Source organism: Malaclemys terrapin, chromosome 10, assembly GCF_027887155.1.
Source record: "Malaclemys terrapin pileata isolate rMalTer1 chromosome 10, rMalTer1.hap1, whole genome shotgun sequence".
Taxonomy (NCBI): Eukaryota; Metazoa; Chordata; order Testudines; family Emydidae; genus Malaclemys; species Malaclemys terrapin.
The window spans coordinates 27,670,214-27,686,533 of NC_071514.1; the positions used below are offsets into that span (position 1 = coordinate 27,670,214).

At 40.9% G+C, this 16,320-nt stretch overlaps 1 protein-coding gene across 1 annotated transcript in view; it reads right to left on the minus strand.

Moving 5' to 3' along the window:
- Positions 1–16,031, minus strand: part of MYO1E (myosin IE) — a 149,897-nt gene extending 133,866 nt beyond the window's left edge. Inside the window, exon 1 of the mRNA XM_054041509.1 lies at positions 15,767–16,031. Within this exon, the coding sequence (XP_053897484.1) occupies positions 15,767–15,769 (3 nt within the window). The 5' untranslated portion in view covers positions 15,770–16,031. The remainder of the gene's footprint in view (positions 1–15,766) is intronic.
- Between the last annotated feature and the right edge of the window lie 289 nt (positions 16,032–16,320).

The following is a 16,320-nucleotide window of genomic DNA, read 5'->3' on the forward strand; positions in this document are numbered from 1 at the left end:
ATTTATCTGAAGAAACCATGCCTCATGCAATCTTCTGGGAAATAAACCCACAGGAAACATGCAAATTGTGTGTAACTGTTTTATAATTCAGGTCTCGAGTGTGTAGTAGCCAGTATGTGGAAAATCAAGGGTTTAAAAAGCAAGGGAGGATACGTAGTTTTGGAATTCTTACTCTGTATTTTTCCATGAACAACAAAATCAAGTAGACTATGCTGTAATTAACAAAAATAAAGCTCCCATGATTTTGGAAGGGGATGTTTCTAGTGAAAGACATTTCTTTCTAAATGTTTTTCTATAAATCATTCTTATATACGTTTATTGCACAATTTTTTCCCTTTCAGCAGATGTGCACTAAAAACAGACTTATTTCAGGGTGCAGGGTTTTTTTATTAAACATATGAAATCTACATTTATACAGTTTGAATCATTCTTCTCCATGAAAGACTAAAAGATATTCACATATTAATGTCACCTTTAAGTACCACAAAATGGCTTTGAGATTAGGTTTCTAGAAATGTTCCTTATATTTTTCATTTGGGTTTGAGTTCATATTGAAAGGATCACATGGCTTCTAGTTTATGGATGAAATGTCAAAATATTTTCCACCTCATCGTAAATCTACCATTTGATGGGCAGAAAGATAGCAGAGGGATTATTGTAGGTAAATGTGTCCATAAGATACCAAAAGAACCATTATAGCTCAAAGACCCCAGAACTAATGGAATATTAATGCTGTGAAACATTCAGGAAGAATACAGAGCATGAAAAATATTTTATATGTCAATTTTTGCTATGGAATATTACAGAAAAATGGTGGTGGTAATTTCATACCAAAACATTTGTTAATTTTTTGAGTATGCAAGTATGTACCCTATAAAATGAACAGGCCTTGTAACCCAGCAAACTACTTTTATGTGATTTAAAATTTTTCATGTAGATAAATATTGCGGACATTCAAATATTTTGTTAGCATAGTCATTCAGACCTCTGTTAGTACAGGGAGGGATGAGGGTTCTTATATCAGTGTTAAGGTAAAAATATTAAATTGTGAGGTACTGTCATGGCAAATATCGGAAGCACTGATACTTTCTATAAATTTGTTATCCAAGTAAAAAATAAATAAAATACTTATCTGCTGCTTGGCATTGCAAAAAAACAAATGATAACAAAATAATCCTAATCTCTTTTTTCTATATTTCTGCTAATAGTAAGATGCAAGTTAGAAAAGGCATGGAGGTTGACATTAATTGCCAAAAAATAATAAACAATAATAGCATTGCCAAACTGCATAGAATCTCAAGTCTCATGAATAAAGTGGAATCTCAACATTCAAACAGTTAACCTGTAAAGGTGCTGGCTCAAAGATCTGGCAGCACGTACTATTTGTTCATAATAAGAGACACTTGTAAGAGATTTAACTCTGAGTGTGAAGAACATGTGCCAAAATGGAGAGGCCATGCTTTGTTACTGTTATAAATGAGGCTGTACAGTTCTGACATGAACAGGGCTTAGATACTTAAATTAACCACAAGGGTGACAGTAGCAAACAATTTATAGATTTGAGCTCAGCTGACTAAGGTGATTCAGCGAATGACTCTGAGCTGGCTACAAAAGCTGCCCTCACACTTCCTGTGTAGGAATGTGTGCAGCTAATCATTATAAGGCTGTAAGTCCTACATGCAGGATGCCAAAATGTCTCATTTAGACTTCAGTCTGCTGAACTAAACATCAAAATAACTTCTGGAGACGCACAGTTTTGCTTAAATCATCCCTTTCCAATTTTGCCAGTGAGAAACTAGGTTAAAATAACCACTTTTACATGAGCCTACAATGAGCTCTGCATAACATGCCAATTTTATGATGGTATATTGTGATCGCTAAGGCCCCAAACCTTGGGTCTGGCTGAACTCCACTCAGCATGGAGCCTTAATGGACTGGGGAAAAGGCGGCAATCTTTGCACTCTCTTGATCCTGTGAACTGCCAGTGTGCCACTCGTGATCCTGGTGCAAATTATAGAAGCTGTGGTGCTGCTCTAACTTGCACCTGCTTCTAACAGCACCAATAGGAGACAGTTAGTGTTATACACTGGTGCACTTTAGAATTCATACTCCTCTAATGCACACTGCTGCACCGTGGAGACAAGCTCTTAGTTAATATATGGCCCCTTTGCACCACTCTGGAAGATTTACATTCAATTAGTACACTTTCAGGAAGAGAGTGATTTATAAATTTACCAAGCAATTTTTTGGTTTTAGGCACTTTCCAACAAGTAGTATCATTACTTTTAGCAATGATGCTCCCATCTGGACGGTTGCCCTTGTTGGGCTATGTTCTTTTTGCTACTAACCTGAATTCCATTCCCAACTCTGCCACTTGCTTTGTGACCTCAGGCAAATCACTTAACCTCTCTGTGCCTCAAATTCCCTAATCTGTGAAAAGGGGGTAATGATACATACCCACCTTTGTAAACCATTTTGAGATCTTCGGATCTCAAGAGCTAAGTTAGCATTACAACTATTCCAGTGTAAATCCAGACTAACTCTATTGAGGACAATGATTTATCTGGACTTTGCAGAGAACTTGGACACATTTTTCACATTATTTCAACAATTTTTAAAAGAATTAAACATAATTTTTGCTTACCAGATTTTTCATTTGCACATATTAGTATGGAGGCTTCACTATATTACAGGTAGGACTGGTTGCACTATTTATTAATATGGTTGCCTGACAGCCTTGTCTATTAGAAGTTCTAGTATTCCCAGGCTTTGGAGCAGGGAGTTGAAATGTGGTAGGGGAGCAGCCTTTGTGTCAGAGATGTGCCTTTTGCCATCCCTGTGAAAATCCATCAAACAGTCAAAAATTAGAAAATGCCAGAATTAAGATTGTCTGTACAATCTTAATACAGCTCCCTTGGGAATATATGCATTAAGATACAGTCTTTAATTACTTAATCACATATCCTTTTTTCACATGACCCCTGCCTCAGTCAGTGTACCGGATGGACCTGGGGTTAGGGGATTAATTAGTGTTGTGTAGTGACACTGACTGTTGTCTATAGAATCCCTGCCTCATTTAGTGCATACAGTGTAAAGTGTGTAGTGAACAAGACAGGGAATTGCATGTAGAGAAAGGATGGTCTTATGGTTAAGGCAGTGGAATGTTGCACTGCAGAACTGGATTATTTCTATCACAGAGTTCCTGTTTGATATGAGGCAAGTCACTTGAACCAAACTTTTAACCCTGGTCACTAATTGTGTTTTCCTCATTTTCTGGGTGGTTGACTTGAGATCCTAGGATCTGATTTGCAGAAGTGCTGTTCCCTCTGTGCGTTGGTTCCCCATCTATAAAATGGGGATAATACCAGCCTTTCATCTCACAAGGTGTTGTAAAAATAAATTCATTAATATTTGTGAAGCACTCAGATACTATAGCAATAAGCGCCACAGAAAAGCCCATAAGGGAATTAATAATTCTGTCTTTAGAGCAGGGGTTGACTCATGTGCAGTAAATAAGGCATGGGGCCACAAACTGAACAATGAGGAGAAAACAAAATGTTGAATAGCTTCCTATTAAGTGATTGCCATCCATTCTGGTCTTGTGGGAAAAGGATATGTGATCATCAGGGCCGGCTCTAGGCACCAGCAAAGCAAGCAGTTGCTTGGGGCGGCAAATTTGCAGGGGAGCAAGAATCCAGCATGGGAGTTGAGAACCAACAGGGGGCCCTGGGAGCTATAGTTCCTTTGTTAGCTACCTGCCTATAGAGCCAGCCCTGGAGCAGGGAAAGAACTACATTTCCCAGCATTCCCTTGGACGCAATTAACAGGAAAGGGAGGGGGAAGGAGTGTGGAACTGAAACCTCATGCTGCAGCTTGCAGTGAATGGTAGGGACAAAGCCAGCTCTAGGTTTTTTGCCGTCCCCCATCCCAGCCCTGGGCTCCCCCCGCACTCCCATGTTGCCCCAGCCATGGACTCTCCCCTGCCCACACCTCCTGCTGCCCCAGCTCTGGCCCCCACCTACACCCCCCTGCTGCCCCAGCCCTGGGCTCATCACCTCCTGCTGCCCCAGCCCTGGGCTCTCCCCCAAAGAAAGAATTGGGTGGACTAAATGGACAGTGCACCTCACTTTCTGAAGCCTAGCACGGGAGGTACGTGGATCCCACTAGAATTTAAAATGAAAAGTACGGGAGGGGAGGCTCTACTAGGACCTGGGCAGCTTTAGATACAGTACCAGGCACGTAGGGGGATTTACACTTTTGAGCCATGGAAGCAGAAATTGACTTTTCTTTTCTAGATTTAGCTAATATTCAGAAAGGGAATCCAGCACCTGCCTTCCAGATTTGAACACCCTCAAAATTCAGGGGTGCTCAAGCTCAGTTTGGGCAGCTGTTACTTCATCTCTCCCAAATCAAATATACTGATCCACTGTAACTTGCTGTAGAAAAAGTAGAATAAATTAAGCAAGAAATGCTTCCCAGTGGTTATTAGGACTGGAATTGCTATTTTCAACAGCCATTGCTTTTTTTTTTTTTTTTTTTTTTAGAGTTTTAGTTTTATTTGTTTAAAAGGAAGACGGTGATATTGCATTGGCAAATTCCCCATAGAAACAAAGAATGGAACAAAAGAATAATAAAGGTACCTCAACTTTTCCTCATTTATGTAGGACAGTCTTATAATATGCATCCAGATATCCTTCAATCACACAAGCTGAAAATTGTTCCACTTTACTGCAGTTCTGTAACCATATGGGATCCAATCCTGTCTGTGTTCTGTGCACATCCAAAATTCCTGCTGAATGACCCGCCCTGGGAGCAAGTTACCAGTGACCCAGGGCTGGGGCGGCAGGAGGGTGCAGTTGGGGCGGGGGGGGAGAGAGAGAGCCCAGAGCTGGCGGGGGGCAGCCAAAAATTTTTTTGCTTGGGGCAGCAAAAAACCTAGAGCTGGCCCTGGTGATCATGTAATCAAAGGCTATCATAATGCATATGCACAAGAGAGCTGAATTAAGTTTGCACAGACAACCTTAATTCTGTCATTTCCTTACTTCTGAATGCTTAACTTTTCAACCTTAATGTTCTTTTAATATAGCTTTCATGTGTAATTTGTTCTGTACAATACTTAGATGGCATTTTTTCCCCTGTAATGCATAATTGCTCTAGGAACCTAGCGCCAAAGATGTTTAGCTGAGATTACAAGTCTACAGTATGAGAACATCATGGTAAATAAGAGGAGACTTTCAAAGGCACAAAGGACAGTTGCACACCCAAATCCCAAAGGATTTCAATGGGAGTTAGATGTTCTCATTTTTGCCTTTGAAAATCTCCCCCTAAAAGCTTTAAAATCCCAAGAAAAAGTTATTAATTTAGGCTCCATTTACCTTAATATGATTTTTCTCTAAAAGATTATTTAGTTCTGTATGTTTGTAAAGCCTCAGCTCCAATAACCACACTCTGTATTATGCATTTCAAAATGAGACTTTAATTGGCTATTCCAATGGGCTGAAATGGTTCCATTTGGAAAGTTAGCTATAAGGTAAGATAACATTCTATCTGCCAAAGCCGAAGCCTGTTGATTTGTCTGTGTTTGTAGAGGATCTGGAGTATTTTCCAAATACTTATTTCTGTAAAGTAAACATTCTCTCTCCTCAGTTCTGAGAATTACTACTTTGGTTTTCCTTCTCTATGGCTTCAGACTGATTTAAAGCCACATGTGTCACTTAAGTACCAGTGTGGCAGCAACCAGAATGCAAGGTGAGAGGTAAAAACAATGAAGCCATATCATATGGTTAAACAGGCTGACACAGTGAACTGGATCATAGGCTGATGTAAATTAGTATAGTTCCATTTAAGTCACCACTACTAAATTCAACAAAGCTATACTGATTGACACCAGCTGAAAATCCGTCCAAGTAAGGATATTTCCATTTAAGTTTAGTAAGGTCATCCCTAAGTTATCCATGGTGATATGCAAAGCAAGATGAATTCTATGATTCTATGTGAAAGCCAGAAACCCTTCCTCCCTGATGAGAGAAGATGACGAAAACTCTATGAAGTAAACATAACACTATTTCCAGCAGACTTTCCCCCCTCCTATAGGTTTTTCTGCCAAATGCAATGATTAGGATTGTAATTAGGGTTAGCTGATGCAAAAAAAAAAAAATTGTTGCTGCACTGGATTAACCTTGTAAATTTAAAAATATACTTACTTACATATTCCCTACATACACACACAGCAGTGTCACATCCATATTTTACTACATGACAATAGCTACAATATTGAAGATTGAGGAAATCTGTTCAGAATTCTTGTACAAAAGTTGACTTGGAAGGTTTGGATTTTTACTGGTAAATGACGATAAATGTCAATTTCACCATACAGCCACAAACCAAGGAAAACTATTTCCATTGATAATAATCAAAATTTACAGCTAGGAAAGTGAGAAAAATGCTGCTTCAGAACTTACTAGAGTTTGATTTAAGGATATTTACTTTGTATATTTTGACATGTTAGGTCGATTATTTGCATTTTAATGGCTGTAAAGCTTTGACTTTTTGAATCTCAATGTCCACTCATTAAATAAGTAGTCTGAAACCTCCCCCATAATTTTCCAAAACTGTGTTAATTTAAAATCAATAAAAATATTTTAAAAAGCTTAAAAGTAATCAATATTATTTGTCAAAATTATATATATAAAAAAAGGAAAATCAAATTCTGCCAAGCCTATATATGTGTTTATTTTGAAGTACTCCTGATTCTTTGTTAAAGTTGGGGATAGACAATACCAAAGTACAACACTGGCCTTTAATATCATTTTTACAGTCTGTTTTTCAATATGATTTTTATTTCTAGGAAAAATAGTTGAAATTATATTTCTGCAAGAAAATACATTGATTCTCAGTGTAATTTATTTTACTAAAACTTCTGTTAAGAGCTGGGAAGCAAATTGTTTCCTTTGGGGATATTACTACTTATATGGGAGCAGATGATTATCTTGTCTTGACATTTTACCATACAATCTTTTTGCTTCAGAGGAGCTTATTTAAATCAGAGATTTTCTGCATAACCAATGGTATAACACTGCTGCAAATTATCCCTTGATTTAATTAATCTCAAGAGAAAGCTATCCGTGGAATGAATAACCGCAAACAATTCATTGACAACATTTTTGCTCTACTTCCTTCTGCATCAGTAAAAAAATGTAATATTTAGCAAACTAGACATATATGAAAAAACAAACAAACCAAAAATCAGAGGGCAGAGACCCCTATACAAAAAGTGTGTGCAAAACTAACTACACACAAAGTCACGCATGACATGTCCAAATTGCATGTGCAATTCCTGATTTGTATGTACAGTTGTGGTAATTATGAATGCAAATACAACCACAACATTCTATGTGCATTGTTTAGCCTTGAAAGTGAGCCTCTACTTTTAAAAGAAAAATTGATGCATAACACACAATGTATCTATAAAATCACTTTTAAAAAAGGCTGAAATCACTGCTCTAGAAAGAGGTAAAGAAAAATTACACAAGGGGGAAAGAAAGTACAACCTGTACCAGAAAGAAAATAAACACAAACAAAACCTACACATGCATTACAAATTATTAGTTTCGCTGTTGAATACACTACTGCACTTTAGTCTTATATATCGGCCAGACATGAACACCATGTAGCTAGGAAATTTTTCCATGCATGCACCTCTAGACACAGAGTTCACATAATGCAAAGCACATGCTGTTATTCTGCTCTACTATTCCACATTTGGCAGAGGACAAGGTTATGGCTAATGCTACTGTCTACAGTCAAAAAAAGCACCCTTCAAGTACAAAAGCATAAAATATTTTGCTTATAAATTTCTTATAGGTAAGGGAGAAACTTATGGTACAAGGTCACAATTTGCTTCATACGTTAGCTATTTTAGGGCCCACTCCTGCAAAGTACCGAGCACCTTCAAAGGCTCATTGAGATGTTTTCACGCCCATTGACTTCCATGGGGGCTGAAGGCACTCAACACCATTCAGGACATTCTCAGCACCTTTCAGGATTAGGCCCCACGTATTTAGCTCTATTGCCACTAAGTATAATTCAATCTCCGTACAGAAAAAAAGTGTTGTTATTTCTTACTTTTTTAAAAATCCAAACCAGGCCACCCACATCTATGTTAAGAAGGGGAGGGTGGGGGAAATAGAGGAAAGGAGGATGACAGCAATGCCAAAGAGGAGAGGCAAATTCTGACACCTACAGTAGGATAAAATGATTAGCACTGCAAAGTTTTTTTCAGAATGGCAGTATATGAACACACATGTTTTCATTTGACATGAGCGAACTTGATTTTGTCTGGTTCCAGGATTTGTAAATGATTCTAGATAAAAAGCAACATATTATTTATCCTGTCAGTGTTCTTTGGGAAAACCTCACACACAAAGACAAAAGAATGATACACAGTAATTTCAGCAGAAATAATCTATAGTAGAAACTGCCAGGGGAGGCAAATAAAGTCTTTGTTGGGGTCTTTGGGTTTGTATTTTTTAGAAATATAGAAACTTTTTTATTTTAGTTAAAATTGCACTACATCTGCCTGTGAATGTCAAATATGTTACTCTCAGATTATATAGAGCCAAATCCAGTTTACCATACTCATGGGAGCAATCTTCCATTTAAAGCTGTTTAAGACTATGGAACTACTGCAAGTGAGGGGTGAAAGACAGCATATTATTAATTCAAAAAGATTTTTCTTTTTCCAGCTCATGAGTCAACAGGCTCTGTATCTGACCTCCAAAACTGGTCAGGCTATGGAAGTCTCTGCATTGTGATTATGTGGGCCAGTTTAGTTGCACCATGCAGACCAGGTCTAGACGTTTTATTGCAAACATACCTCAGCCCAGTTTTGTTGAGAACTTTGCTGGGCCACTTTAAGCTTTTGTGATGAAGCCATGCAGACTTCACAGTTGCAGATGAATTTCCTGAGGTTTTACTTCATTTTGAATGAAAAATTTAAAATGGAAAGTTGGCAAAACGAATCAATGGAATTGAATCAGAAGAGTAGGGTCAATGGATCTGCCTGTGAGCACCATTCAGATGAATAAGGTTTTGCAAGACTGGGTCTTTCCTACTGAATGAACTACTAACAATTTCTGTAGCCTTTTCTTCACAAAAGAAAGGATAGCAAAGAAAATCAATTAACTCTTATTGCTGTTTAAAATACAGTATACCCTAACTTGATAAACAGATCTGGGCAAGAAATATCTGCAATAAACATCCCAATACACTTTGGTCTTAAATTCAGACTTGTAACATCTCATTTATCATCAGTTTCTTGGAATGTTTCATAACATTACATGGGGAAAGAGCAGCAGGACTGATTTTAACACTAAGTAAAACAACTTCAAGATCCTTAAAAGGTGCTGAGTGCTTCATGAGAGGTACTGAGGTATCTCAGCTGTAATTGAAATCTCAGCATCTTACAGGGTCAGGCCCTGTGCATTCTGGGGACGTTTAATTATAAAGAAGGATGTACAATGAGCAAGACTACAAATAATAAAAAAACCTCACAAATCTCCATCTTCTCATTTATAAATATCACAATAGCAAAATAAATAAAAACAGTTATGAAAACCTATAGGAATTTAATATAGTACCTGGGGAATGTGATTTAAGTTTCAGCACATTGTTAGTTAATTTTTTTAATTAACACTTTTAAGTAGCCATTATAAATGTAGACTAGCCTACAAGCTTTCTAAGAAGTAAAATAATTCATATGCGGATTGTCTATAGACAAATTGGCTAGCAAAGTAATTGTGAGGGGGAGGGGACAGGGAAAATCCCTTTTCAGGGTTTCAGGAAAACAGTGCTAAAACTTTTAAAGTATGGCTTTGATCTGAATGTAGACAATCTTAAAACTACCACTCCTCATAGTTGGGAGCTCACACTGATTTTACTCAAGTCAAAAAATACCTGACAAAACAGACTTTCTTGCGGTACTATTTGAAAATAAGTTTTTAAAAGTCATGTTCCACTGATCTAATAATTTAAAAAATTATTAACTTAACAAATCACAGGCTATTTAGACTACAACAATTTCAAATGTTTCTATGGGGGAAAACATTTTTTGTTAAGAGTTTTTTGGGTGGGAGAAAAAAGGAATAAGTGAGAGGCCATATTGGTTCTTTACACTTCACTCTTAAACAAAGACTCAGCTTTCCAGTGGTTCAACAGCAAAGTATGGGAAAAGAAATTCAGGACCACCAATTTCCATTGACACTCCTAGCACTATCATTTCTGGTTCTAAATCAAAATAAAAAGAAAAAGTTCTACAATAAACAAATTTTACGAGGTACAAAAATGCATTTGAATGCAGTTGAAAATAACATCCACTGATGTATGGCAAATAGTGTAGCTTCACCAAGAGATTTAACCAAAGTCAACTGAAATTAATGGGAAAACTTCCATTGATTCAGGGGGCTTTGAAACCGGCCCCAAAAACATTAAAGCAAAAGCAAAGTAAAAACAAAGGTGTCATCTGATCTTAAAATCAAGACCTTCCACATATTTTGAGTATGAAAAGAAGGGATGCAGACAAGAATCTCCTCCATCTACATATGGAGATATGGTGATCTCTTTAAGGCAATACACAGGACTGAGATCTTGTTCTTTAATTTTTAAGGTAACTTAAAAGTATGATGAACATATATATGACAAGAATGAGATATGCCCAATTTGTTTCTCATATATATATATACACACACACACACAACTGCAGGAATAAAAGCAGGTATTAAATGTATTGCCATGGTCTAAATCTAAGGTACTTTATGTAAAAATGCCATTTATTACTATTAAATTAACTCTATATAACAAATCTTTTTTTGTTTTTTGTTTTAACTAAAGACTAATAAATTCAAGACAGAAGTGGGAGGGATCCATTTAAGATCTGGAAACAAATGGAGCTAGGCATATTTAATATCATATAAATTACATGTTGGCTGCATAGTCTAAATTATTGGCATAGTGGCCATTACACAGGAAATAAGTCTTTTCAGACTAGGGCTGGCTGGCTGTATGTAAACTAATAGAATGTTAAAGCAACAATATACAGCAATGATATATGACATCCATTCTTTGCAGATAACCAATGGAGTTTGTAACAAAGCATAGAAATGACTCTATGTTAGAAGTACAGTATTGATCAGTTTTTAGTGGCTACAGGATTCTTCAATAAAGTTTCTCAATTTTCCACTGGAGAGCATTCAAAAACTATTTTATTTAGGTTTACTACCAACAGTAAGTTCATCCTTTATCATGACAATTTTAGTAGGATGTAATACATGAAAAGTAATACATGTTAAATTTGTTTTGAGACCTACATAGGTCATGTAACAGACTCTTTCAAAATGACAGACCCTCTAACTGAAATAAGCATTCATTAGAACTTTAATCTGTAAGATAATTTGTTTGAAATACTGAATATGATTAGCTGCTGAAATCTTTAATTTTTCAATTTCTAAGACATTTAACCTTTATAATAACACCCTTTCTGTGTTATGTAAGTGTCAAAGCTCTGTCATCAAAATTAATAAGGCAACTAAAACAATATTCAGAAAGGTAACTCGCAAAGAAAGCATTAATAACTGAAATTAAAGGTACAGTAATGATAGATGCTTTATGAAAGTAGCAGAATATTCATAGTTCGGGTCAAAACCGGTATTCTGATGAAAAGTCTTTTCAAAATTTTTTATGAAAATGTGTCTCCAATCATTATGAAATTAACAGAACAAGCTTCATATTGTGATTTTTAAAACATATTTACTCATGTTAATCAATACTATGTGAACTGCAGGTGGCTATTGGAAGCTAAATGACTCAATTCAGTGCTATAATAAAGCCTTGCATTAGCTATCTCTGCTGATTGCTAGCCTAATATCTTCTTAAAAGACCTCTCATGCATCTTATATAAAACAGGGGCTTAGAAACTGAATCAAAGTGGATGTCCTTTAAAATGTGTTGCAAGCTAACAGCCCAATCTTATGTTCCTTGCACTCTCACATTTTCCACTGAAATCTTCAGAAGTTTTGATTATTATGATCTCATGCCTTGCACAAACTAAATCTTAACAAGTTTCAGAGTGAATCCTTGGAAAATAAAAACATTTTGGAATTCATAAGTCAAGGGTTTTTGCCCACTGCATTTCAGAAATAAGTTTTTTGGCAAATCAGCGAAATGTTTCGGATTCAGGGCTTACAGGATTTGGCCCATTCTCCCAGGATATAGAATTCTTTTTCCACTTCCCATCCTAAACTAATGAGTAATGTTACAACATTCCACTCCACAGGTAGCTGAAAAATTATCTGGAATACTTTGGCATCAAAGATGCTGTATAAACACAAGCTATTGCTATTCAGCAGGAGACGTCTTTGTAATTAATGCCTACCATTCAACACTGTTCATTACAGCCAAAAATTTAGCTGCAGAACCGATAGTTTTTTCACAGTTAATCCAACTCAGAGCTGGTTTAGTGATGGTGCATCTCCTTATTCATAGTGGACATTCAGCAGAGCCAGCTGTTTCAAAGTTCCTAGCTAAGAATCTTGGCCTTAACAATCACATCTGCTGCACATACATAGTCTTTTGGCTGCCTGTCATTATGTCCATTTGCTCACAAGTTGGCCCAGACACTTGCCCTAAGACATGGGTGCTAGACAATGATGGGTTTAGAGATGTAGCCTGAAGAACACTGCAAGTACCATCTAATCCAGACGTGGGCAAACTACGGCCCACGGGCCACATCTGGCCCACGGGACCGTCCTGCCCGGCCCCTGAGCTCTAGGACCGTGGGATAGTCCCCGGCCCCTTCCCCGCTGTCTCCCCTCCCCCGCAGCCATGCTGCCATGCAAGCCGCCCTCTGGCTTGCCGCTCCTGCTGGGTAGCAAGGGGAATGCAGCTGGCTCTGGCCGGGTGTCGTGGCTGTGAGCTCCTGCTGCTGGTAAGGGGGCGGGGAAAGGGGGGTTGGGTAAGGGAGAAGGAGGTTCTGGGAGGCAGTCAGGGAGGAGGGGGCAGTTGGGTAGGGCGGAGGTTCTGGGGGGGGCGGTCAGAGGATGGGGAACAGGGAGGGTTGGGAGTGGGAGTCTCAGGGGGCGGGGATGTGGATGGGGTCAGGAGGGCAGTCAGGGGACAGGGAGCAGGGGGGGTTGGATAAGAGGGTGGGATCCCGGGGAGCAGTTAGGGGTGGGGGCTCCTGGGAGGGGATGGTCAGGGGACGAGGAGCAGAGGGCGGTTGGATAGGGGGTGGGAGTGTGGATAGGGGTCGGGGCAGTCAGGGGACAAGAAGCAGGGGGGTTGGATAGGGGACAAGGGTCCCGGAAGGGGGCGGTCAGGGAACAAGGAGCAGGGGGTTTGGATGGGTTAAGGGTTCTGAGGGGGGCAGTCAGGGGGCAGGAAGTGGGAGGGGGCAGATAGAGGGCGGGGATGTGGTCCTCGGGCCAAAAAGTTTGCCCACCCTTGATCTAATCTGTGACATCATTGCCATGTTGCTACATTCCAAAAGCGTCTTTGCCCTTCATCACACTGATATACAGTAAATAAAATAAATCCAAAAAGGAGAACAGAAAGGCACAATATTAAGCAATTCTGACTGCCACCAAAATAGATTATAGTGCAACAGGCATGTGAAACTCATGGGGACAAATTAGGGTGGCAAAATATATAACAGGAAAGGACTGTCTTCAGATATACTCTTTGTGGAACGAATCAGATGTTTAAAGTTATACATGTCCTTAAGTTCTATATTGCATCAGCACCATGTTCAGCACCTTTGCAGGATAGAATCTTAGATCAGATGGAATCCAAATCTTTCTTCAGTATGACTAATTCAGAAAATTCTTGGGGCGGGAACAGTGTCATCATCTTCTGTATAGCTGTGTGCACAATGACAGAGCTATAAAAATAGCAGTGGTAGTTTGGGGAGATGTGACTAATTGTTCCATTCTGCTTGAGAAGGTTGTTTAGAAGGCCCAGCTCTGTGGCAGCAATTCCATTTGACTTGGGATCCTCACAAGAGCAACACGGAAAGTGCTAATTGCTAAATGTAAGTTTCTTAACAGAGTCTATGGTCAGGCGTCATCATAAAATATCTATGCCTGTTCTGGAGTTGTGTTCCCACACTTGTAACAAAGTAGAAAATTACATAATTGTTGTGAACAACAAACAACTAAATCAAATGTTCTTTCTCAGAAACCACAGCGGAATTCACAACTTTTATTATTTACCAGAAATGTACTGGGCGATATTCACCTCTGGGTTCAAAGGAATAACACTAAGGATGAATTTCGCCCATTGTGTTTCTAACTTTGACTGGTCCTTTACATAACTTTAAATTCAAGCAAGACAGTGTTTACTATATCACTATGTCAGCGTATGCGTATATAGTGCCCAGATTAATGTTTACAGGAGAGGTTGCTGGAAAATGACCTTTTCAATAGAAAGTTTAAACTTTCCATCAAAAAGTAAAAAAACCCCAAGAACATCAGGAAAATGGTTGAAAAAACAACCAACAAAAAAAATTCAATTTGAGGGTTTTCAGTGTTTTTTGGGGGTGGGTGGGGGTGGGTGGGAATCAAAACCAGGTACCTCCCATTAAAAAATTCATTTTGTTGAAATTGGGAAACATCCAGTTTTTTTAAACAGATTTTTTTGTGTGTGGACATTTTCAACCAGCCATATACAGCAAATGAGTGAGACTTTTTTTGGTGTGGCCCTTCTCTTAACTTCTTTCCAAACCCTGTGGTTATAGTCATTATACACATTCTGTACTAACAAGAGTTAAAACACCATTGGGCACTCCGGTGTAGAGAGAAGAGCATACAACAGGTACTTCTCTCACAAACCAGGAAGAACAGCAGGAGAAAAAACGTTTTCATTCCGCATGTGCCATGTTTCTGCCACTCTCAGTTCCGCCTGATACAAAGTGGGCAGCTAGGCTCACCTTGCTAGGGCAGCCAGTGCTAATCGAGAGCATTTATTTGAGCGAGGGAACCTAAAGCGATGTCCCTGTCGGTTCCCCGGGCCCTGCCAGCTCTCCCTACCCCAGCTCGGCTCGGGAGGCTGCTGCTCCCTGACGCTTTCCCTTGAAGCCTTCACACGGTGCACACAGCTCTCACCCCGGGTGATCTGCCCACCTCAGGCGCTGCTTGTTCTTGCCCGGCTTAGTGCTGGCACCTAGCAAACCAGAGTCCCGCTTTCGGGGCAGCCAGCAACCGGCTGCTTGGCAGAGCTACTCCATCCTCACCGCGAAGTGCCACCAGCAGGACGGAGGCGGCTGGCTCGGAGCCCGCGGGGGACGGTACCTGCTGTTCTCGGGACAAGAAACAGGCCCGGGCCGCCCGGCAGTAACTTGCTGCCCCCGAGAGCTGGCCAGAGCAGGGGGCTGTGGACGGGCGCTCCAGGATGAGCGAAGGGGGCGCCAGGCACACGATGCAGGAGGGCCCCGCGGCTGGAGCGGGGTGTGTGCCCTGAAAGCCCGCTCAGCACCACCGACAGGGCTGGCACGGTAACCCCAGTACCACGCCGCGGGGAGGGGGGGACGGGACTGCAATGCAGGTCCCCCGGCACGGGGTAACCAGCCTGGGACAGTCCCGCCGCCTCCACCCGTCCCGCGGTGCCCCCCACAGGCAGGGCACAGGGGGGATCTGTCCCCCTGCTCCACCCCCCGTCCCGCGGGCTGAGCCACTCGCCCGGTCCGGTCTCCGCCTGCCAGCCCGGCTCGGTCACTCACCATCGCGCTGTGCTGCCGCGGCGGCGGTGGCTGCCCTGTCTGCCGCTGCTGCTCCGCACAGGCTGCCCGGGGATCCGGGAGGCGGGGACGGGGCTGGTTTCCTCCCCCTCGGTAGCCTCCGAAGTCCGCCAAGCGGGGAAAGAGACCCAAGTTCAGCGGCGCAGAGGGGAGGCCAGCGCGGAGCCCATGCGGGCTGGCGGGTGTCAGCGCCTCACAGGCTGGAGGCTCCTCTCATGCTCTGACGGGGACTCGACTCCTCAGCGGAGTGTGTGCCGTGCCCGGCCCGGGAGTGGGAGCGAGAGCCCCCCGCCGCCGCTCCGCCTGTGCAGCCGATGCCCAGCACCAGCCACTCTGTCCATAAATGGAGAATTCAGCTCGGACCTAGCCAATCACGGTTTGTTTTTATAGCGTCATTCCTGAGGGAGATCCTAGCAGCTGGCCGCGTGGAGCTGCTGCTGCTGGAGCAGCCACAAGGGCCTCTGGATTTTGTAGTCTTTGTCTGCCCCCTGCAACTTCTTGAGTTTGTTTTTTGTCCCTGGGCGTGTCCTTGGCAG